At 34.6% G+C, this 25,113-nt stretch overlaps 1 protein-coding gene across 4 annotated transcripts in view; it reads left to right on the top strand.

Moving 5' to 3' along the window:
* The window catches only part of LOC134847446 (calmodulin-binding transcription activator 2-like), a 31,159-nt gene extending 9,705 nt beyond the window's left edge, over positions 1–21,454 (top strand). The window contains exons 4-18 of one of the 4 annotated variants that reach the window (XM_063864556.1): positions 408–583; positions 7,361–7,513; positions 7,975–9,359; positions 9,649–9,781; positions 9,855–10,147; positions 10,337–10,750; positions 13,177–13,533; positions 13,893–13,910; positions 14,287–14,369; positions 14,485–14,929; positions 15,013–15,024; positions 15,250–15,324; positions 15,398–15,648; positions 19,091–19,165; positions 20,325–21,454. In XM_063864556.1, the coding sequence (XP_063720626.1) occupies positions 408–583; positions 7,361–7,513; positions 7,975–9,359; positions 9,649–9,781; positions 9,855–10,147; positions 10,337–10,750; positions 13,177–13,533; positions 13,893–13,910; positions 14,287–14,369; positions 14,485–14,929; positions 15,013–15,024; positions 15,250–15,324; positions 15,398–15,648; positions 19,091–19,165; positions 20,325–20,391 (3,937 nt within the window). In that variant the 3' untranslated portion in view covers positions 20,392–21,454. Of the gene's footprint in view, positions 1–407; positions 584–7,360; positions 7,514–7,974; positions 9,360–9,648; positions 9,782–9,854; positions 10,148–10,336; positions 10,751–13,176; positions 13,534–13,892; positions 13,911–14,286; positions 14,370–14,484; positions 14,930–15,012; positions 15,025–15,249; positions 15,325–15,397; positions 15,649–19,090; positions 19,166–19,264; positions 19,599–20,324 lie in introns of those variants that run through there. The other 3 variants (XM_063864559.1, XM_063864558.1, XM_063864557.1) reach the window with 3 other exon arrangements.
* Positions 21,455–25,113: the final 3,659 nt, after the last annotated feature.

Below are 25,113 nucleotides of genomic sequence, written 5' to 3'. Positions count from 1 at the left end.
GAAAACTAATTTTAATAGATTAGACCTAAGATTTCACGGCCTAACTTGATTTTTAAGACTACTATTCTACAGTTATTGTACGCCTGTTATATGTCTAGTTTATTCGCTCGAAATTTGACTAAATATCAGAAATATCAAACCTCGACAGAATTTTTTCTCGACTGAGAATTTTTTTTTGGAAATTTTTTATGAGTATCATATTGTGATTTTAAAAGCTTTAATATGATTTATCACTCGATTTTGGGTGGATTTAGTGATATATCAATCGGTACCTGATTTTGTGTGGAAAACAATAAAAAAGTATAGCACACCCGAAGACAAATTTCGTCTCCATTTTCAATAGTCCGATCAACAAGAGTTCTACCAGGTGCAAATAAAAGTTTCTAATAAATGGCTCATTTTTGTAGGTCATACTGGCTGTTTGTTAACCCGGATGTTGTCCTGGTTCATTATTTGAATGACTTGGATGATCCCTGGGCACTGAGACATTTGCTCTCGAATCCATTTGAATCGCGGCCAGACTTCTGGCCGACCAGCCGACAGTGGAACAAAACAGAGCTGATGAACGAAATAGTTCCAATGTGTAAGTATGTCAGAAGACAATATATTTTTTCCTTTTAGCTCAAAAATGTCCATACAAGTTCACTCAGACAAATAACAATAGAATATTTTGACCTGTTTTATGATAGCAATATTAATACATATATGTTGATGGTATACAAATGCAATCGGCAAGACTTTTGCAACCCGTTGCAAGGCTTTTTACATGTTTACCTTTGCGATAAGCAAGCGTATTGTAATCGGGTACAAGACTTATTTTGCAGTGAACAACTTTGTTCACAGGACTCATTGGGACACCTGGTCTCATCTCTACCTTGTTTATTAATGTATTCAAATTGATTAACGTTCCCGGCCAACTTAGACTGGAGGTAACGAATATGCCTGTGACGGCAAAGGTCCTGGGTTAGAATCGGACAAAGACATGTATTCAAATAAAATTGTCGGCCAATTATTTGTCTGCTTATCTGTTGTCGGTGTATTTGTCACATCTTGGAATCGTTTTTTAATTGATTCGCTCATTCTTCTTAAATTTAGCTTTAAGTGTTTGTTGCATTTTTTGCTTTTAGTATGCAACTACGCCTGCAATTTGTAATTTTTTTTACCTTGACTTCGTTTTTCCTTCTTTATTTTTTGTTTCGCTAAAATTATTACTCGGCCCAAATTAATGCGGCCTATTTTTTATCGGCTTAATGGCCTAATTTTTGGTCTTTTTATCTTTTCACTCCGCACTTTTAAAGTTGGTTGAATATTTACCAATCGGTATGTTGAAGTTTCTTTTTGTTTTCGTTAGAAAAAAATTATTTTCAATTTTATTCGGAAAGGTTTAGTTTCTTTCAGACAATTTTACGATTTTCACTAGTTTTTTTTACTTGACCACTCTGTCTACGGTCTTCGAAAAAGTGTGCTGGATTATTTGACCCATATTTTGATTTTTTTTTCATTTTCTCAAAAACTAACCCTTTCAAATGTGAATTTTTGGTTTCAATGAATAGTACTGTTTTGAAATTCTCTCCTGCATACTTGGCTACGCCCACTTTTTTACACAAAGTTATGGCTCTCGGAATTGTCAAATTTTTGATTTTTGACCGTTTTGTGAATATTTTCGACTTTTCTCGAAAACTAACCTAGCAAATCTGATACTGTGGGTTCAATTGCAATAATGGGTAGTCGGAACCTCTTCTGAATTAGCGGACACTCACAAAAACAATTTTCACAAGAAGTTATCGCCCTCCGAAAAGTGAAGCCTTTGATTTTTTAGTAGTTTTTTCTTTAATTTTTTGAATATTTTCGAAAACTACCGTGCCATATCTGAGATTTTGGTTTTAATTCTCATAACGGGTTGTGGGAAAGCTCATTTGCTTATGAAACTACGCCCATTTCTTTGACTCCAAATGTTTTGGCCCTCGGAAAAATTAAAATTTTATTTTTTGGACAAATTATTTTTTTAAGTTTTTGACTTCTCTCGAAAACTTTCCTCCCAAATCTGATATTTTGGGTTCAATTGAAACTATAGGTAGCGTGAAACTTTTTTGAGTAATTGGCTACGCATAACTTATTCACGCAAAAAGCTATGATTCTTGGAAATGTTAAATTTTTGATTTGCTGACCGTTTTTTAGACTTTTCTTGCTAAATATCCTACCAAATCTGATATCATAGGTAATCGAGTGACAGGTTGTTGAAAGCCCAGTTTTAATATTGGCTATGCCCAGATTGTTTTAGAAAAAAGTTTTGGCCTTCAAACGAGTGAAAGTTTTCAATTTTGACAGATTTGGGAAACCTTGATTTTATGCGAAATTGATTCTACCGGGCCAATTTGGATTCCAAAAGATGATTCAAAAGTTGTCACAAAAAAATTTTTTTAAGGCACTGATTTTTTGAGTAAGGGTCTGATAGAGAGTTTTAATGACTCCCAATTTTATGTGACAATGATTTCTTCTGTATTTCAGTTATCAAGTAATTCTGGAAATCTAAAAAATGCGCCCTAAAGAGTCAAAAGAACAGCAGAAATCACAAAAAAATTAAAAATCCGTTTTTTTTTCTTTTGGAATTATTGCCTTATATTGTGTGAGTGTAGCAGTCTGTGATACTTGCACAGCCTCAGGGTACCCTTGTTTAGTATTTAAGAAACTTGCGAGCGTTGTTTAATTATTCGGACTTTCGAAGAAAATGGAATATTTATGCATGCCCCATTGAAGATATCGATTTCATACCCCATTGAAGATATCGATTTTGCTGAGTTCAAATTGACTTCCTGAGTACCTCAAATTGTTTTTTGTAAAGTTCTGGGGGATTAAAAGTTGCCAAATTGGCCATGTTCTGAACTAAATTATGCGCGTTGAAGAATTTAGTCATATTGCTGAGAGCTTAACGCGAATTATTTCAAAAACTTTTCGATATGAATTAAGGGACAGTCAGAAGATTCAGGCTAGCAACATTCAGGCTAGCAATATACGAGCAGTCTTGTTTTCCCCTGTTTTTTTTTTCAGGCTCGGCTTCATATTTAATGCAAAGTTTTTGTAGCGCAAAAAAATCTAGGGACATTTTTTACACCGTGTTAATTAAATGCGCTTAAAATTAAAACGATGTTTAATATAAAAATTTTTTTAGAAAAGCTTTGGAAATTTTGAAGTTGGTAATTGTCAGTTTTCTAGTCCGCGATTATGCTCTAAGGCATGATGCTCAACGCCTGAGCGAGATTTATTCTAGCGCAGCGAATCAATCCAAGTTTTAAAGCGCTGATATAATCTCTTAAATCGAATTGGGACATGCTAATTGATTCCAATATTTTCCTTATTCGTCTCTAAATGTTTCTTTTTGTTCGACTTTCGAAGACAGTGATGAATATTCAGATCAATTTTAACAAAACTGGTCCCTCGGGAGATCCATCTCTTGATCTGCATGCGGTGTGTGCACTCAACTATAATGGGAAAGACTCAAAAGTTTCATTTGATGGGAAAGACTCAAAAGTTTCATTTGATGGAAAATACTCAAAAGTTTCTTCATTAATTGAGATTCAAAACCTCTTTATCTTCTTGAAATCATTAGCTCAATAATGATGCAGTGTGAAAATTGTTTTATGGTTTAGAAAAAATAGTCATAATAATCTGAAGCAGTAGCGCTTAGTGCTAGTGCACTCTTCCTTAGTGCTTAATTTTCACCGAAGGCAAGAAAAAAAATATGTTGGGTTGTGGTAAAGTTAAAAGACAATTTTTTTAAGTTGGTTTCCTTTCGGTATAGTTTTGCGACGACTATTTTTGTGCTAAAGCGTATAATGGTAGGCAATGAAGTGTATATGTTGTATTTTGCAATTCGGCGATTGTTTCTAGCAATAACCAATGTTTTTTGAAATGGCGTCGAAACTTAAATAATTACATAAATAAGAAGGATAGCCGGTTGCTGTGCAGAAAGTTCCGACTATTGATGTCGAGTTTGGTCGATCAATATGTCAAAATAGTTTCTTTTAAATTTACGTCTTTTTGTTCGTGGTGACATAAGACAATCTGAACAAAAGCCTAGAACTAAATAAAAGTAGATTAGGTGGATTTGACTGCAAATTCCTCATATAGAATATTTGGTCTAATTAAGGTCTTTATAGTGGTTGGTTTGTGAGAGCTCACAAAATCAATTGCGTCGACCTGGAAAAAATCGATTTTTAGAGCGCAACCTCGATTAATGTGATAGCAACAATTTACCGCTGTAGATATATTTTGTGGTTGTGACCACTCGAAGTTTGTTTCATATGTTAGTTAAAGTTTTACCAACTCGGTTTGTTAAATTCATTTTTTTGTACTTTTTTTGACATGATAGGTTTAGGTATAACCTATATTTCGGCATAACGGCTTAGTGGCCTCATTTTGCGTCATTATAGGAGTGAAAAAAAGTCTTTGTGTGTGTGTGTGTTGTGAGGGTGGGGGGACTTGATAATATTGATAAGTCTTAAATTTTTTTGAGTATTTTTTGGATTTTTTTTCTTATTTTTTGGCTGAATAGGTTTCGGCCTCTATTATATCTGCTTAGTTGTCTCATATTGTTTCATTTGACAAGCAAAAAAAAAAATTTTTGGGCGTGTGTAAAAGGGCGGGGACTCAAAGTCTTGTGGAGTTTTTCCGGGCTAAAGGGCTTCTGCTAAGGTATGTTCCGCTTTCTTACCTCTTGCTATTTTTTATTCGAGCGATGATTTTTTTTCTTACATTCTTTTGTCTGTGCATGTTTTTGTTTCAAAACTAGCCTTTTTATTTAGATAGATTTCGAATTTCGACAATTTAGAATTTTAGAAATTTAGAAAAAAATTTCGACTTAGCGGCTTTCTTGTTTTGTATGGCAAGTGGTGCGACGCTCAGCTTCGTCTCTGTGCTTTAATTTTTTGGCGAATTAAATGAAAATGTTTCTCGCATACGATGAATATCTATCACTTTTTACCCTTGCGATAAGCAAGGGTATTGCTATTGGGTACTGGACTTTTTTTTCCCGTAAGTAACAGTGTTCACAGGACTTTTGCACCTGGACTCATTTCCTTGGAAGCTTCTGTTAAAAAAAATTTACCGCCTTCGGGCAATTTTCTGCAAGTAGGCATTTTAATTGTCTTATTAAAATTTTTCTTTTTATGGTGGTTGTCATTTTACGAAGCCGAATGGTCCACGCTTGCGATTAGCAAACTTTATCAAATCGGACTGTAGACTTCTTTCGGGTTAACAGCTAGTTTTAAAAAATCAGTGGTTCATATGATGCTGCTATGAGATGCCCAATTTCATGCTCATTCTCATTCCCTTTCGTAATTTTTGTTCAGTTGCTAATTCGAATTTCAAAGGTCTTGCTTGGCATATTTGCCTAGAATTCCTGTTTTTCTGAAAACCCCTTCTACAGATTTTCACAAAGGGTATTCATGGAAAGACTGCTTACATTTTTGCATGCCTGCATACTCCCCTCGTCTCTTTTCGCCTCACCCCTTTGTCTAAAGACTTAGAAAAAGTCTGGGGTAATGTTTCACCCGTATATTCATTCTGTTCGTTTTCTCTATAACTAACATACTAAATCTGGGATTGCGGATTACTTCAATAGAACGGATTTTAAAAACTCTCCTCTATAAGCGGCTACGCCCAAAACTTTTTTACACATGAGATTTTGGCCCTCGAAATTGTCATTACTTTGATTTTTCTTACCGTTTTTTGAATCTTTAACTTTTCTCGAAAGCTAACCTCCCAGACCTGAAGTTGTGAGTTTAATTGCGTTAACGGGTCGTGGTAAGCTCCCTAGCGTTACGGCCACTGTCCTTTGAAACGTTCATTTTTATGACCGTTTTTTTCTTCATTTAATCGGTTTGTGAGAAGCTCCTTGGCATACGCGACTACGCCCATATTTTTTTGACATACAAATTTGTGGCCGTCGGAAAACTATCCTGCCTAAGTTGAGTTTTTGGTTTCAATCGAAATTACAGGTTGTGTCTACTAATTTACTCGAATATCTACTAAGTGGCTACGCCCATTTTTTAAAATCAAAAAGCTGTGATTCTCGGAAATGTCAACTTTCTAATGTGTTGACCGTTTTTTTTTACTTTTCACGATAACTATCCTTCAAAATTTTATAAAATAGGTTTAATCGACACAACAGGTTGTTGGAAGCTTATTTTTATAATTTGCTACAACCATTTTGCTTTAGAAAAGTTATGGCTTTCAAATAATTGATTTATTTTGATATAATTGATTTATTTAATAGTTTTTAAACTTTTTGGAAGTGTTTTTGGAAGTTTTTTTTCTACTCGAAAATGACCGTGTTAATTTTCAGGTTAAGTGTTCAATCCAGAAACTGAATTTTGGGAATCTTCTCTAATTTACCGGACACGACCTGCTTTTAGCACAAAAAAAATTACGGATTTCGGAAAGTCAAGTGTTTGAACTTTGATTGTTTTTCAGAAACTCTTTAAATTTTCTTAAAAACTACTCGATCAAAGCTGAGATTAAAAATTTCTATCGAAAGAAGCGGTTGAGCGATTTTTTCCTGCAAAAGCGGCTACTCCATAATTTTTTGTGAGAGAAAAGTTATGTCTTTGAAAGTTTCTAAAATCTCTAAAATTTGCACTCTTCTTTGTTATTTTACTAGAGAAACAACTAAGGATTTGGGCAAACTCCAATTTTTGAAAATACGCGTTTCGTCCCGCATCAGTATAACAAATTCAAAAATATCAAACACGTACATCCAGCTTTAGCTGGGCCCTAGGTGTCCTTCATCGATACATGCGAAAAATTTGGTTTACCTAACTTTTTTCAACATTTTTCGTTTTTTCTCGACTAATGGTTTTTTATGATTGAGTTGTATCGCAAGTGATGCGAAGCTCCGCTTCGCCTCTGTAAAATTTCATTTATTCCCGTTTTTGTTTCTTCCTTTTTTCGGCTTGATAGATGTCGGCCTACATTAGATCAGCTCACTGGCTTCCTATTGCGTTATATCAATTGACGATCGAGAAAGTATTGTGTAAGTATTTTGAATGTGAGGGGGACTTAACTTTTTATTAGTCTTAATTTGTTTGAATTTTTTCTCGGCTTTTTTTTTATTTTCCTTTTTTTTCGGGTCAATAAATTTTGGTTTTTTTTATATTGGCTTAGTGGCCTCATATTGCGTCGTTCGACAAGCTGTGTGTGTGTGTTTTGAGGACGAGATGATTTTTTAACTTTTTGTTAATCTAATTTTTTTTGAATTTTTCCGGATTTTTTGTCATCCTTTTTTTTACTATCCTATGCGGTAAATGTATTTCTACTATGCGGTGGAGATCTGGATTGATCAAAATGAGGTCGAATTTTTTAGTCATCAATAGCTGTACTAAAGATGCGGAAGATGATCAGTTGAACCTACCGGATAATGTCAGCAGTGTGGAAGAATTGGTGGATAAACTTCTGGACGATCAGAGCAAATTTGTGGATTCGCCTGCAGTCTCGACGAGTCCAACAAAGCAAAAAGGTTGAATAAAATCTGATAAAGAGTAATGAACGTAGTGAAGACTCTTATATAGGTCTTGCTGATTAATGCACTGAGGTATATATGCACTTTTTGAGTTCAATTGAAATTCATCTGCTGAAAGTGGCGTAAATAGCGCTCTCCAAATACTAAATTGGAAATGGCCTAAAAAAACGTGAATGATTTCCAACGGAATAAAAACTTTATCTATTGATCCAGTTTTGTCTAGTTGGGTTAATGTTATCAAAAAACCACAAATCATAAATTGTTCTGGAAATTCAAAGAGCTTAAAGGGCATCTATTTTTTTCTTTGAAATTCTAAAGTTGAGATTTTTTCAAGAAAGTAGTGTTTCGTTCTTTACTCTTTTCCAATCTTCGATTGGCCATGCTTCAATCTTATTGCTCTAGAAAAAAAACATCTGAAATTGTCCAATTTGGAAAAAAAAATCTTTTTTTTCTTTAAGCTTCCGGATACCAGAAAGCTGCATCGTACTCGAATCTATCTTTCCAATCTGCGTCAGCCAATTCCCCGTCCAGTAACAGGTCCAAGTTCAGACCCATTTGTGTCGGAGTGTCAAGTTTAAGTGGTCACAACTCAGTGCCAGTAGTGTTAAATGTGCAACATATTCAACCACTTCTAAAGGTGGTCAAAAATGAGACCGAATCGCCGAACTCTTCTGGCATTTTGAATGTGTCATCAAGTGGCTCTATTAACCCTGCTAAGTCACCCGGAGTATCATATTCAGTGGTATCATCGACTTTGATAGAAAAATCACCGACCGATGTATCAAAAAGATTGCCATCAAAATGCGAAATGGGTACACAAACAGTAGACGAAATAGTACAGGAAAGTTCGACGTTCGAGACATCTTCAAGTTATCAACAAAGTGCAAATGTTTACAAAGTGTCAACGCCAAGCTCCTTATTTTCACCCCTAACTGTAGCCGTGGAAACCCCTCTGTCTCAAACGGAGCCACCGACTGTGTCAGCTTCGGATCCGATGCAACAAGCTCATTGCTGCTTTATTACTTCTGAAATTCCAAAATCAGGGACACTTCGCGCTGGATATTTTGATGAAACAGCTAATAATGGTTGCTCATGTTGCGTTCATGTGAACGATCTAAGCTGCTCTTATTCTTCCTGTTTGCCAAGTACTTGTGAGAACAATTTTTATCATCCCAATCAAGGGTCGGGTTTCAACGAATCACATGATATTTCACCCGACGTTTTCTATCATCAATTAAACACAATGGACAATTTAGAAAATCCCAGCAACCTGTGCAAATCAGAGAATCAAACGTATAATCGGAACAGTGCGTTAGCTCGTGCATTTGATTTATCCTCGTTCCACAGCGATAGTTTTTCCTCCAGAGGTCAAGTTTCGTCCGTGGGAACAATGTCTAGTGGGTCTTGCGCCTCGATGTTTATGGAATCGAATAGTCACTTCCAAATGAGTCTGCAACAGCAGGGCGAAAACTTGAATCAATGTTCGGCCTTTTCATCGAACTATCAAAGCGACTCGTCGGCTTATTTTCCAAATTATGATCTCATTGGATCTAACCAAATAAATGCAAGTGAACAAAATGTACAAGAAAACTCATTGGTTTCAACTGAATCTGAACATACTGATTCTGCATCTCGTGAATTGTTCACGACTATGGACTTGCCGGACCTGTCACATATGGATGGGTTCACAGAGCAGATAACACAGCTAGCGTCTGCGAGTTCTGCAGCTCAGCACAAAACCTTATGTCACAATGGCAGTAGTGATCAGTCTGGGTTGATAAGTGGAAATGTTGATGGGCTTGTCTACATCACAGAATATTCTCCTAGTTGGTGTTACGAAGAGGTGCGTATACGAATGATTTTGTGCCAAATATATGGCATTACAGATTAAAATATAAGCTCATGGAAATGGTGTATAATATCACAAAAAGAATAGCTAACCGATAGAATAGCGAGTTGATCGATGAACTTAGTTCAGACTCTTATTTAGGTCGCGATGATTTTTTTTCAGGAGTAGTCTATAAATTTGTTCAGGCTCAAATTTACTTTTTCGCGGTTTGAATTGTGTTTCTCTTTAAAATGTTGAGCTGTGGAAAAATTTGTATCGATTTCTGAGTTTTTAATTGTTACAGGGAGGAGAGAAGGTGCTGATTGCTGGCAATTGGTCTCAAGGCAACCAAAATGATCTGTTCCAGTGCCATTTTGGGGAAAAGGTTACACAAGGAGCCCTTATTTTACCCGGTGTCCTACGCTGTGTTTCGCCAAGTAAGTGGCTGTTCTTGGAATCTCAAAATTTTAATGTGACTTTTATAAGTTCCAAACATCGTTTTTTTTTAAGAATCGATATGTGGAATAGTCCCTTTGTCAGTGTCTAGAAATAACACTTTCGTCACCCATTCAGTTCCCTTCGAATATAAGATCAAACCTGGTACGAAACAGGGCTGCGATTGGTTCAAAATGACATCAGACAGCTCTGATTGGCTGGCACTTAATGACCATGAGTTCAGATACCGACTCCTGTCACGGTTGAATGAGATGCAATCGCATTTGATGGCTTTTATCGGAAACAGAATCACGCATTCTTCTTCAAGCCAAGAGGACTATGGAAATGTTAATCATCCTTGTTTCGAGGCTAGTAGCAATACGAATTTTTATAAAAGAAAAATTTTAAATCTGATTTTAAAAAATGTATGGGCTAATTTCTGCTGACAAACTCTACTTGTTAAAGAAACATGAAAGCAAGATAGTTTTGCGCTAGGTGATTTTTTAAAATACATTGATCTAAATAACATAATCAACGGAGCCTGACTTTGTTAACAGGCCGGAGCCAGCTTCGAACTGAAATTTGAGCGGCAGTTTTCGTTCATTTTGCAACTCTTGGCATACCTGAAGCAAACAAATACTGCACATGGAATGACAGAACTACCCAGGCCGCCAAGAGGTCTTACAATGCTCCACCTAGCTGCAGCTCTTGGCATGCCTCGACTTATTGACACGATGAGGTCCTGTCTCACTCAATTTGGAGGACTAAGTGACTTGAATCCGGCCACCCTAGATGACCAGCACTGTTCGGCTCTTAGCTGGGCCTGTGCCAGAGGTAATCTGGAATGTGCTCTGATTCTGCACAATTGGTGTCACGAGATGCTATGTGCAAAGAATAGATTGGACCTGACCCCTCTGATGATAGCTAGAATGAGAGGGCATGTTCTCCTAGTTGAGACATTAGCTGACAAGGTAGGAAGGTATTTTGCTTTGTCGACAGGCGTGGCTCTATGAGTTTCTCGAAGGTGGGAGGGGGGCTGGATTTGCAAAAAAGTTTTCGGCCTTTGACTATAGTTCCAACTAATTTTCCAATCGAAATAAATTTGGAGCTAATCAGAGCGAAAATACGAAAGTTTTAGTGTCCCTCCTTGAATCCATTCAGTTCAAAAATAATATCAACGGTTAAATTTGAGATCTTTTGCTTGTGATTCTATCTACACTTTTAATTTCTCGAATAACTTCCATCTAGTTTTTTTTCTCATTAAAACTCTTCACAGTTCTTTTTACAACAGAACTTTTTTGTTTTTTCTTCAAAATTCAAGTAATTGAATACCTTGAAAGCAGTTTCTTGGTTTCTGCTTCTAATATCTTTCGAAAGAAGTTTTGTGCTTGAAACTCAACACTAAAAAATAATCAATTAACCGGTCGTTTTTAATTCTAAGGTAGATTTATCGCAGATAAATTATCCTAAAAGCTCTTATTTTCTAGAATTTCAATTCATTCATCACAAGATAGAACAAAAATTTCTATCATTTTCACAGAGTTGCCTAAAAACTTTTATATTTTATATGAAGCTGTTTTGTAATCATATATCAAGCAAAGTTTTTGATTGCTCATAGTCCATAAATATTCCAATATGTTTCAACCTGTTTTTACCATACACTTCAAGTTAGGTCTTCCTTGGTTCCCGCTCTACCTACCATCTTTCAATTGAATGAATTTTGAGTAAACACTTTTTAGGTTGAAATCTATCTTTTGAACAATCGTTCAAAAATACAAATTTAAGTCTCTGTATCAGATAACTGTTTATTGTTTTTACCCTCAACTTCTTTTTTTTGAAGCGAACTTTCAGACCAGAAACATGGAAATTTTTTTCTTGAATTGTTAAAAGGCAGATAAAACATCAAAGTTTTCATCGTTTTCATGTCAGATTTCGAGAAGTTTTTTTTGAAATCCATCGTTTTCATAAAAAATCAGAAATCTCACAGCAGTAGCCTCCAATTTTCTGCTTAGAAAATGAGGTATTCCATGAACCTGATCAAATGTACCAAATCAAAACTATATAAAAAATGTTAATTCAGCAAAACGGTTCAAGTACTCGATGTTTTATAAATAAAAAGTAACTTTAACAATTTATTGCATGCGTGTCCAATCAATAGGTTATAGTATGCGTATAGTGAAAATTTTAACATTTCAGTGTATCTTTGCAGTTACTACTGTAGATTAAGGATCTTTTGATCAATTTCTATTGAGATTTTCACGATAATTTGAACTGCATTCTTGCTTGCGTTGGTTTTTCCGTCAGTTATTTCCTTTGAACAAAAGCAAAAGATCAAGTTATCAAAAACGCTTTTTGAATATAAGTTGTTAAGTAATGTTTTTCAACAATGTTTGTTGTGTCCTAAAAACCGATTTTTTGGAAAAGATTTATATCTGCTAAAATACCTATTTCTTTCAAAAAAGTTAACTTCTCGTGATGCTTGTCAGTTTTGTTTGAAAGCTGCGCATCATGCATTCGACACCTTGTATTGTAAAGATTTTGAGGTAGTTTTGGAATGCCTCTTGATAGGAAATTTCAGTTCTTCGCTGCTAATTGTATAAAAAATTCAATTATGACACTTTAAAACTCAACAGGTTTGGCGATGGTTTCATATTCATACTTGATGACATGTGTAATCTCTGCCACACTCAAGATATGCAACTCTCTCGTTTCTTCTAAGTGACGCCATCTCAATAAGAAAGAAAGAATTTAAGAAAATATAGGAAATAGGAGGTTTTATAAAATCCCAAAAGTTTGAGGGAGATTTACACTTACTTTGAACAAAAATTGAATTTTAATAAATGAAACTGTACAAATGTCATGAACTATTGTATTCAATTTACAGAACCGAAGAACGGAATTAATCCCATTTGGTGTAGCTAAAAGAAAAGTGAATCAATCAGAATTGAGCTTTCACTTTTTATGGAATTTTAACAATTATGATTTGAAGCAATCATAATTGAGCATTCCTTCCGAGGAAGATGTTGTCATTTTTGATATTAACCAATCGTAATAAATTATTAACAGATATGATTTTTCAATACTTTTCGGATCAGAATTAAGACTGTCTGGAATTTCAAAATCAATCAATCATGTTCAATTTTTATTTTATTTAAAAATACTCTTTACTAAAAAATATTTTTTTTTACTTCGAGAAGATGTGGATAAGTGAGATTTTTTTTTACTCCTAAGAGATGTGGATAAAGCCGGATGTGATGTTGAAGTTTGCTTCCCCTTTACGCTCTAACACAGCAAGTTTGGACGAATAAATTTGTGTGTTCTATTTTAAACTCATATAGATTGTTTTAAGAGAAAACTAAAAATGTTAATAAACTTGAATATAATAGCTATTTTATAGGAGACGGATGGTGCTCCCGAACAATTGAACAGCATCCATCGGAAATACTTGAAGCGATCTCCAGACCACATTCGGGTAAATGCATCTCAGTTCACTGACCCGACATCACACGATGACGACCAAGAGACCGTTAGCAGCTGCTCGGAGTACGATTCCGAAGAAATTTGTTCCCTCGGTTCTGCTCCGATGATGTCCGAGTACACGCCTCCGCAGGCAGATGCTATGGATTCCGAGTCATTTCAGACATCGTCTCAATGGGCAACTTATGGTCAAACTCAACCTCGAGTTTCAAGGCCACGCCGGGATGATTCGATGAACAGTGTCCCGAACTCACCTTTCATAACCACTTCACTTCAGGTAAAGTAAATGCAGAATGTTTGTTGAAATTTGGAATATTAAATTTTCATGTTGAAAAGAGTTTTATTTCAAGCTGTTTGTTTATATTTAAAATCGAATGCCTTAAAAGTAGTTCTCTTTTTTTGGCAGTTCACTTTTGAAATTAAATATTAAATATTTTTCTTTACAATTCGAAAGTTGAAGTTTTTTCAAAAAACGATTGTTTTTTTTTTTTCGTCTAGTTTCTTGACTCTTTTCCAACTTCTATTGGCTATGTTGTTAAGTCTCAATTCGTCAATGCTTTTCTAACAATCTCATTACGTTTGATTTTGGTCAAACAGTTTATTCAAAGATATCGATTTTAAAAATGCTTCTTTTAGGAATCCGGAGATACGCAGGCTAGTGTAATTGCTTACGTTGCTTGTCATACTTGGAATAAGTGCATCTTAACATGTCATCGACGGTTTAGAGTCTGGAGTTTTTACTAATTCATGTTAATTTACCAGTCAGTTATTTTAAAATCAATAAAATTGCTGAATGATTTAAAAAGAAAAAGATCCCTTGCTACTCTTGCGATTTTGAAATGTAAAAATGGATATTCTTAACCTTATAGGCCTTATGGGTATCGACTGAAAAAAAAGCCGTGGACTCCTGTGTTATCGAACTAATATGTGATTTTTGCAAAATGTATGGACCATGCTAATTATCATAACTTGCTTTCAACTAATATCGATATGAAAAATATCCGTGGGTAATTTTTTATTTCCATTTAAGGTGTATAATTTGGCCGAGCAAATCATTCGAGCCATACCTGAGAGAATCAAGAACTCGAGATGCGAAGACTCGCCGGAAGTTCGGTTAGTTATATGGCGGCTTCTATTTTTCTCCTGAGCTCTTCATGTTTATTAAAATTACCTTCCACATTACCCCACTCCCATATTTATACTGAAATTGTTTTTGGAACGCTTTTAGCGCGGCATTTGATGCAAATGGAAATCGTCCGAGAACTTCTAACGATATCGGAACATCAAACCAAACAGCTAGCGACTTGCAGCGTTTCTTATCTGAAGGAGATCAGAAAAATAGTGAGCCACGAAGAACTGACAACTTCCGTTCTTGGAACAACGGGTGGAATTGGTTGGATGGAAGTGACTGTAGTTCCTTTGATTTGTTCAGCGATGAGTTCGATTTTAGCGACTTGGATCATGCCTCAGATCAAGACAGCGATCGGTTCCGCATGCCTAACTCGGAGCATGCGACGCACGACTGTGATTCGCCCATGGAAGACCTTGCTGAGTTTATCCAGGGAAGAGGAAACGTCGAGGCTGAACTGAACAGTTTGACTTTGTCCGATAGTGATCAGCGAACTCTTTATGAGAGTGCGAAGATAATTCAGAGTGCATTTAGACAATACAAGGTTAGTTTGATTTTTAAGAAATTAAAACCCGTTTTAAATTTTTGATCAGTTTTATATGTCATCTGAAACAACTACCGTTTAAGGTGAAAACGAAGGTTAGTAGAGTTTATGTTGAGTAAAAAGGAAACAGGGAAATAAGCTGGTAATAATTGTATTTTTTTGTGTAAGATTATCCTTTCTAGTCTAGATATAACCTGATGCATGTGCTCTTGAGCAGCAGGTGCACAAAACAATAAATCAAATCCGATAACAAGATTGTTTGTTGAATCAGAAACTAAGTTAACTTGACAAGTTTTTTTAAATCAAAATCTTTGTCCTAGCAATGTCGGCAAAAGCGTCAACAAGAAATCGAAGCAGCTATTTTGATTCAAAGCTACTTCCGGAAGTATAGACAGGTAAGTTATGTATCCAAATTTCCATTTTCAAGAATACTTGAAATTCGAGTTGTCTAACATTATGCTGTTACAGTATTTCTCATACAAAAGAATGTGCAGGGCGGCTCGCTTGATTCAGAAAGTGTTCAGACGCTACAAATACAACAATTGCTCAATAGCAAACAAGAAACCCATGTCTCTTGCAAAAGTTTCTAATGTAATGGGAGGAGGAGACGCGGTAAATTCACGCGCTGGCAACAGCAGACGTCGCTCGTCCTCGTGCGTGTCTCGACTCACGAAACACGACATTGACCAAGCCGTGTTGCTAGTTCAGAGGAACTACAGGTAATGAATATCTTGTACAAATTTGATTGTATCCTTTAAGCATCAGGAACAACATTTGCTACATTTAAGCGCATTCATTGCTGCCTTGTTGTTACTTTTGAAATATGTGCCTCTGGTCTAATCAGCAGGGTGCTAGTAGCGTAGTGTTTTCAAACAGTTTTTTGTTTCAAACAATTACATACTTACGCAAGCCTTTACAAACCGGAATATAGATTTTGTTTCGGGTTAACAACTAGTTTAACAGAATCACTTGAATCATTTCACTTTTGGTTTATATAAAATCAAAAGTGAGAGGTTAATTTGCGCATGTGGTAAGTGCTTACGCACTTGTCTCTAAGGACAAGGCTCAATTATTCGAATCCGGTCAAGACCCTTTTTTGTGAGCTGAAAATTGGCGTTTCAAAAAAATCTTCGTCGGACTTCTGTTTGTCTACTTTTTTATCGACTTAGTTGTCGGAGCACTAAATTTGCCCAAAGTTTGAGCATTTAACTTCAAATTTAAAAAATGTCAGTATATTTCGGTTTCGGACAAATTAAGCTCCAAGAAGTGTTGCCTATTTTTTTGGAAGTTTTAATTTTTCGTGTCTGCTAATTTTTGGCTTTGATTCCGCAAAACGTTTCGATTTCTTTTAGCATCTTGATTGCTCTTTGATAAGTTTTTATTGGTGCAGGTAATTTTTTCAGGATTTTTTTGTCCATTTTGCAATCGTTGTATTTTTTTCCTACCTAAGTCGCAAATAATGGTAACACTTTTGATAGCATCTTTACGGCTTTTTGATAGCATGTGCCATGACATTCGAATAGTAATAAGTTATCACAGCTGATGCATTTTTGATTCATCAAATGAAACGAAAAAGTTTTTCGTATACAGCATTATTACATAATTACTCTTGCGGTAAGCAAGCCTTATCAAAGCGGAATGTAGATTTTTTGCGAGTTAACACTTAGTTCAACAGAGTCACTTGATTTATTTTACTTTTGGTTCATGTGCTCCGTTTCGCGTCTTTGTAAAAACTCGATTTCAGGACTTTTCCAACTCAATTTATCTCGGATTTTTTAAATGAATTCTTCTTACATATTTGATTTTATGCTTTCCAATTTTTAACATGCAAAGCTAATGTGCATGCGTGCAATTTGTTTTTTTTTTCGAATTATTACATGCAAAATTGTGTCTTTTTGTTTTTGGTGCCACTTTTGCTGCATCACCTTGTCAGTTTATTAGCAATGTAGCTGCTTTATGGTTAGTTTTATGAAATTGTCAACGGCCCGTGGTCCAGATGCCAGGACAGGAAACTGTAAGTATCCCGGTCGTAGGATCAAACCCTCCACAGCAAAGGGTTTTGGTTTTCAAGGCTAATTTTGCTTATATTTTTAGAGCCGTTTTTTGTCGTTTTCTCGCTAGTGTTTGCGAAGCGCTGCTTCGCCACTGTGTTATTGTTTGCTGTAAAGGCGTTGCTGATGTAATGGATTTCCCAATATCACCCATTCAATTTCAAGGTTAATCTACTCCGGAGTTTTTTCTGGAACCTTAAGAGCTCTTTTGCCGTCTTTTTGCGAAGTGCACTTTTGCCTCACTACAATATCGGAACTTTGTCAGCAAACCTAGAAGAGTTAACTTTATAGGTCATGTGATTTCTTGTTCGATTTGAGGGGAAGCCCGGTAAATGATAAGGGAGATGGGTCTGATTTAGACTAAACAGCAAAGCAAACTTAATAACAAGCTAAACAAATAATTTGAAGGCCCATTGACGGGTAATTGATCGAATTAGGTGGTGAACAATTAAATGATCAAACATTTGCTTGCCCTCAAATCGAACGTAAGAAAAGCTGTAATAAATAAATCGAACGTATGTGCTGTAATAAATAGTGATACAATATTTGGCTTAGATATTTTTTTCTAATTGGTTACCTTGCTTCTGCTTTGTTTACTTTATTTTATCTCAGCATTTCTTATCCAGTTCAATGTCTGGATCAGACCCCTCTCCTTGTCATTCACCGAAAGCCTGATTGCTAACGCTATATATAAATATGTATTTTTCATGATTTGATTGTTGGTTTCTTAAGTTACATTTCTTACGTTTAAGTTACAATTTCTTAGCCCAAAAGAAGCCATTTACGCTATCCGGTAAGAAAAGGGAAAATGACAAAAAAATCAGATTTCTACGTAAATTGCACGTTTTTTGCTAAATTTTCTGATGACAGTTTTTGTAAGAAGGTATGCGTAAATGCAAGAAGTTGTTTAGTAGGCAATCAATTATCGTATAGGTTTTAACGTTGAAAAGTTGGCACAAAGGCAATTTTCTGGACTGAGTTGTCCTGCGTTTTATGCGCCTTTTATGCTTAGCTCATTAAATTTTATCTTGTTATTTTTTTGTTTGTGTTTGTGAGGTGCAGCTTTGCCTCTGAGTTGATTTTGAGATTCGAAATTAGATTGTATTTTTTAAATATCCCAGCGGAACCAAATAAAAAGAAAAAATATTCAGTTTTCTCAAGTTGGGTTGTTTTAATCAGTACAAGATGAGCGTAGAGTCTTGTAACAAATTCCATTTTTTCCCAAATCAAGTCGCAGAAAAAATAGGTGGCACTTTGCAGCAAAATTTTTATATCTGGTTCACTTTTGCTGCTCAACATTATATCTTGTTATCTTGGTTTATTGGAGGCTAGTAGTTGAAGAGTGACAAGCGCTCATAGTGCAGATACTAGAACGTGAGACCATTGATCTCCAGGATGGGTATTCGACTCCGGAACATAGGATATTTTTCATTTGTTGTGCCTTCTCCTTTTTTCACTTTTTGACACTTTTAGAAGTTATGTTGTCGTTTTTAGCTTGCATTTGCAGAACTGTACTTCGCCTTTGTGTAAAAAATGTCTAGGTTTAAAGGTTTTTAAGAATCAATGAAGGTAGGTCAGTCTCTATTATTGGTCGCGATAATTTTTTTAAAGGAAAAATCTTGATTTTTGTTCAGGCTCAAATTTGTTTTTTCGCGGTTTGTTTTTTGATTTCTTTTCAATTTCATTTTATTTCCTTTGGTAAAAGGAAGGCAAACTCAACTATTGAACAGCAAAATTGTAAAGGTCACGAAAGATGTGATTGACTTCCTACCTCGAAAATGAAATTTTATTATCAGTTTTCCCAGCGAAATAATTTTTATATATTGATCCAGTTTTCTCAAATTGGGGTTATTTTTATCAAAAAATAGTTTATCATAAATTGTTCTAGAATTTCCAAGAGCTTTAAGGCCATATGTATTTTTTCTTTACTTGCATTCATTGACTCTTTTCCAATTGTTTGTTGGCTATTTTCAAATTCAAAGTACGCTTATTTTTTCTTTGAAACTCGAAAGATGAAAATTTCATAAATTCAATATTAATAGTTTTTTTGTCGGTTTCCTAGGTCATTGACTCCAGCTGTGTGTTGACTATTTTCGTCATTTCATTTTAGACGACGTGCCAAACGAAGGCGAGAAAATGACGCTGCTTTAAAGATCCAGCGCTTTTTGCGGCAATGCAGGAATAAGTAAGTACATTGGTGTAAAAGAAGAGAACGTGTCCTCAATGACTGTATCATGAAATGGATCAAGTAACCAAATTTATAATACTTGATGATTATTTGTAGTCAGCAGTGGTAAGGGATTCCGCTCATTATTATATGATAGTCTTGCTCGATAGAATTCTCGTTAGTATTGTCAGTCTTAGTCACATGCTATAATGAGTTGCGAAAAATCCGGACTTTTAACATTGAATTAGAGTTTGATATTGGCCTAATTTGAGAAATTCTACATGCATAAGCTCATATTGCACCGTTGTCAGGTTGGTCTTGTTTGATAATTTTGTTGGTTGGAAATTTCGTAACTCCATAGATTGACATGCTAGATATTTTAAAAACTGTTCATCGCGTCAGAATGATTTGTTTGGGATTTTTTGAGAGATATGAAAGGAAAGAACTTGACGACAAGAAAGAAATGAAATATCGAACTCAAAGCATTTTTCCAGAACGCAGAGGAACAGTTTTCCAAATCGCTGCATCCAAAGCATGCGATGTTAAAATGAATCAGTTAGGGTTTATTTCAGAATCAACACTATCTATCTGTCAAATTAAAATGCAGGTACTCTACCGTTTCCCTCTCTCAACTGCGATTTTTAGTTTTTCAAATTTTGTTTTTGTTATCAATTGTCATGAAAATTGGCACGTGGGTCCACTGTCCAATGACAAACACGTTTTGAATTTCTATTCAACTTGGTAAATTGATTGATTGCACCATAAAATTGATGTTTATATCTGGTGATGGGAACGGTAGAAGTGATATAACAGGATTTCTAGCGAGTCATCTATCCCGCTGTTAAACAGGCTTTTACATTGTAGTTTGGTCCCCTAAAAAGTTTCATGGGTTTTCTGTACCAAGTTATAAATGACCTCGCAGCCAAAAAAGTTGTATAAAGATAAATTTAATGAAAGATGGAGTGAGACGCTAAATGAAAAAATCTACCGAGAGTTCAAAAAAGATCTGCTGTGTGCATGATCATTATGTGTTTCTAAATTGGACGAGCTATTTTGAATTGTGTATCCGAATGTTTTCCGTATTTCTTCCATGTTATTTTGATTCAGTTAATGGTTTATTCATCAGAGAAAACTATATGAAGTTTTTAAAATCGTTGTCCTTATGCGATGTTTTCAGGGTGCAAGCTCTTCGCTGTGACTCCACAAACCCGCCATCTGTCATGCAGTACTTGATTGCTCAGTAGACAGGATTGGACTCAGAAGACTAATTAGATGTCAAATAGTGTGATAGATTTTTAAAGATGTAAATATTTTCTCAATGAGTAGAATAAGTCCACATCAAGCGTTATATTTTAAATATAGAAGTCTAACTTTTCTATCCTTAATGTGCAATTAATTAAATGATGCATTAATCCTGTTAATTTTCAATTCGATACAAGTTGCTCTCAATTTGATTCTTAAAAATGGATCGTAGTGTTAGATAACAAAAATTACTTTTATGGAGCTTACCGTGCTTTATCTGTCGATGAAATGCGGATCGTCACATAAATTTGACATATAATCACGGGACATTTTGATTTCAACAAGCAAACGAACGAATTTTTTCTTCGTTTTTGTCGTTTTCTCTGCGAATTTTTTATCGTCTTGAAATTTTGACTCTTACTAGATGAATCTATTTGGAAGAAGCAAGCCGGATCAACTTATGAAAATCTCGTTTTGAAGGCGTAAAAGTTTTTAAATATGGTTTTTGAGCTGTTCTTGATGTGGACACATCCTCACATAAACAAGAAATTTGACTTAATTTTCTTGCCGCCGATAAACGACAAAAAATTGAAAAAATTTCCTGGTCCGGCGTCAAAATGGTTAGTAATTTGGCGGCGATGATCGAAATAAGTCAATAAAAAAACTGTTTCAGCAAATGTTTAGGAAAATATCTGCTTTAGTCCTTGAACAGGTTTCTCATACGCAGTTATGTTGTGTCTAAATGTTGGTCCAGTTTTCTAATATAAGTGCCCAAACAATTTTTATCTGTATCGTCAAACCAGATGCCGGACCAAGTAAGTCTTTCAATGATTTTGTCTCGTTTTCCGTGGCATGAAGAGAAAATCAAGCTCATCAGCTTCGCAAAGAGCCAATTGGACCATAAAGTTAAATTCCTTGTGTTGTTTAAAAGGAGGATTCCAGAGCAAGAACACCTCTGAGACTAATTAAAATACACTGGCTGTTTTACGCTTTCTAAACAAGATTCATCAAATTTTGATCTGTTTTACTCCTTTCGAATAGTTTTATCTAGCATGTGTAAAAATTTCAAACCAATATTTTAAGTTTTTGCGCAGAAAATAACAAAAACATGAAGCTAAATTTCGTAGATTTGCTTGTTGAAATAAAACAAAAAGTTACAAATTTTGTCGCGTGACTTCATTTACTTTTAAACTATTTAAATGTTTAAAAATATTTATTTTTTCTACAAATTGCGTCTATTCGATGTTAATTTACTCTGATGTTTTAACACGTATCTATTGATTTAATGAACTGTTTCTTTGAATTGAAAAATAAAGATTTACTAAGTTGGCTCTTTCAATTGAAGAATTAATTAGCCGCTTTTTAAGTGAAAATCAGTTCTATTTATTTTACAGAGGGATGACAATTGTTGTTGACATTTTTATTAGTAAGTGCAGGTTAAAATATTGTCAATTTCCTTAGTGAATTTCTGAGCTTTTTAGGTGATTTTCCCAGCTCTTTCAGATGATTTTTCAACTGATTTTTTAATCATTATCAAAACAGTTTGGAGGTCCTAGTTTACCGCAATTTCCGCGCTGCAGGAGTTTTTAAAAAGCATTCGAAACAAACGGTAAAAGCGCCTCTAATTAACTGTGATGAACGATAAGATATATCACTTTTTTGTTTAATGTGCTTATTTTCTGAATTAAGTCCTGAAAGTTGTCACGCTCAAAATTGATGCTTAATTTGTTTGCGGCTGATTTTTGATTAAGTGTTAATGAAAGAAGTGATATTTTAAGAGTCGATGAACGTTATTCAGACTGAAGGTAATTCAAAGTACTTTTTCGCACTTTGATTTTTAATTTATAACATTCAGCTACTTTCCTTTGTTAAAAGGAAGGCAAAATCCGCTATTGAACAGCGAAAGTGTAAAGGTCCCGAAAAAGGTGATCGATTTCTAGTTTTCAAAATGGAGTATAAATATCAGTTTCCTAGTCAATTTTACTGATTTTTTTGACTTACTGATCCAGTTTTTTCACATTGAGTTATTTTTATCTGAAAAGTGCTCATCATAAATTTTTCTTAAAATTTCAAAAGTTTCGAGTGCATGTATTTTTTTCTTGAAAGTCGAAAGATTATTTCAGAAAAGCAAGTTAACTTTTTTTTACTTGCGTTCCTTGACTATTTTCCTACTATCTGTGGGCTATGTTTACATCTTTAGATCGTGTAGTTTTTTTATTGAAAGTCGATGAGCGTAGTGAGATCCCAAACTGAAATCATTTTATCAAAAAAGGAGAATTTTAAATTAGTTTTGAAATCAAAAGAGCCTTATGGTCATAGTTTTGCTGTTTGAATTTCAAAAATTGAAGTTTTTCTAAAAGCATGTCATTTTTTGGTTCCTTTCGTTCATTGATTTTTTTCCAGAAAAAGTCCTTAAACTTGATCACGCGTTTATTTGATTTTTTTTGTGTTTGGACTTCTTTTTTCAGTTCAATTCAAATTCATTTTTGAATCACGGATAGACGCTACTGTGCAAGTAGCCAAGAATGTTGCGACCATCTTCAATAAAAAAGTACAAAAAACGCCTATTTTCAAATTGCGTCGTATTTTATTTTTGGTGTGATCAGTGAATCTAAGCGAAAGCCTTGAATACCGATAGTAACAGTAAAAAGAACTTTTTTGACAAAATTTTTCATAAAATGAATATTAAATTAAAAAACAAAAAAATCCAAAAAAGTTTTCGATTACCAAGAAGACTCTAGAAGATTTTTTGATAACGAATTTGATCTGATGAAAACTAAATATCAGCTTGTTACAAGCCTCCTCGCTTGCTTTATGCGTTCGAAGTTAGACGAAAATCTAAACCTTCATATCGGTTTTTTCGACGCTGGGAAATAAACTTATTAATGTTATATATCACTCGACCCATTCCGATGATTGTTTGTTCCAACCCGAATCCAAAGTTCCTACCCATTTCCAATGATCGGAACAATTACTTTCTTCAATGACCAGCGATAATGACGCAAAAAAAGTAAATCTTAGTAGAATAAAAACAAGAATAGCCGGTTACTGTGCAAGTAGCACAGAATGTTCCGACCATTGTCTTTAAAAACCTACGAGAAAAAAGTTTCTTTTTCAAATAAGTGTATTTTCTTCGTGGTGTGATAAAAAAATATCTGACATAAAACTATAATTTAGTCATATTTGATAGTCATAGTAATATAGAGAAACAGGACAACAGAATCTTAAGAAAAGTGACCAAAAAAAATCAAGAAAAAACTCAATCAAAAAATCAACAAAAAATTAATAAAATTTGTTTTCCAAAATGGTATTAAAAATCTCCAAACACTAATATACTTGAATAAAAATAAAATCAAGCATAAATAAGTTCTTGTAAATGGCCTAAATCAAGCATAAATAATTGTGCTTGTTCGCTTTACTGGCTCGAATTTAGACGAAAAATCATGATTTTGCGTGGAAAATCGAAAAAAAAAAACACCCGAATACAAAGTTCCTCCCTATTTTCGATGGTCAGAACAAATACTTGTTGATCCAATTGCTTTTTTGGATTATTTTTATAAAGAAAGTTCCAATCGTGAAAGGTTCTTGAGTTTGAAATAGATCTTTCTTGTTTTTCAGTTTTTTTTATTGCTCGAGCTCATTGTTTCCAACTGTCTGTTTGCTGTTTGGGTTTCACATCAAATTCATTTTTTGAATAGAAAACACATATCGATTTCCAAAAACAAAAATTCAAATAACATTAAAAATTGTGAAGGAATTTAAGTTTTAAAAATGGACTGTCGCAAGTTCTCGTAAGGAAAACCGGTTCAAAATAGTAAAATATATTCTGAACCGGTTTCTGAAATTGGATTGTTTTTATATATATATATATATATATACATATTGGGTTCTTGAAATTCAACTTATCCTGACATATATATTTTTCGACATTTTAAAAGTTTTCATGTAACATTTCGTTTTTCAGACTCAATTAGACCAAGTTTGGATAGTTGATAAGGGACTGACCTCCCAATTTTTATCATTAGCGGATTTGGGGAGGGACACCCCCTCCCTGAGGGATTCGAGCCCTGTCGACCCAAAGGGTCCCCCTTTGAACTGTTTTGAGATATCCATTTTTTGCTGACGGACCCTAACATTTTTCTAAAGGCGCCCTCGTCGCCAATAATTACCAATTTTGAAGGGAAACGCGATTTTTTTGGTCAACATTTTCCAAAAAGTGCCTAAAAACCCTTTTTTTTGGCCTGTTTTTTCAACAATTTTAGTGCTTTGGGAGAGCTCGGAAAATCAATTTAGTCAACCTAAAAAAAGTCGACAAAATTTTCCAAATTATTTGAAAATCCGCGCTCCTCGAGAAAATCATAGATCTGACCCTCAATATAACATTAATTTGTTTATAGATACCGATATTTCTTGCATTTTTCCTAATTCAGCTACCCTTAAATAATTTTAAGGTTTAAAGTTTAGAATTTTTTCTTATATCAGTTTGGTCTAATCATTCTGCGCTACTTGCGTAACGACCGGCTTTCCTTATTTCATAATTGCTTTAAGGCTGGAATTAGATTTTATTCAAAGTTATTTTGAGATGCTGTCCTTCAAATAAAGATGAAATTGGCTATATTTTGCCGCAGAACTTACGGTTTCTTTTTCTGTAAAATTTCCATGATCCTATTTTCGTAAAAAGAATATTAAAAGTTTTATGCTGTTTGCAAGTGTGGCAATTTTAG

The sequence above is a fragment of the Symsagittifera roscoffensis genome, chromosome 1 (genome assembly GCF_963678635.1).
Source record: "Symsagittifera roscoffensis chromosome 1, txSymRosc1.1, whole genome shotgun sequence".
NCBI lineage: Eukaryota > Metazoa > Xenacoelomorpha > Acoela > Convolutidae > Symsagittifera > Symsagittifera roscoffensis.
This window is presented reverse-complemented; position numbering and strand designations above follow the sequence as displayed.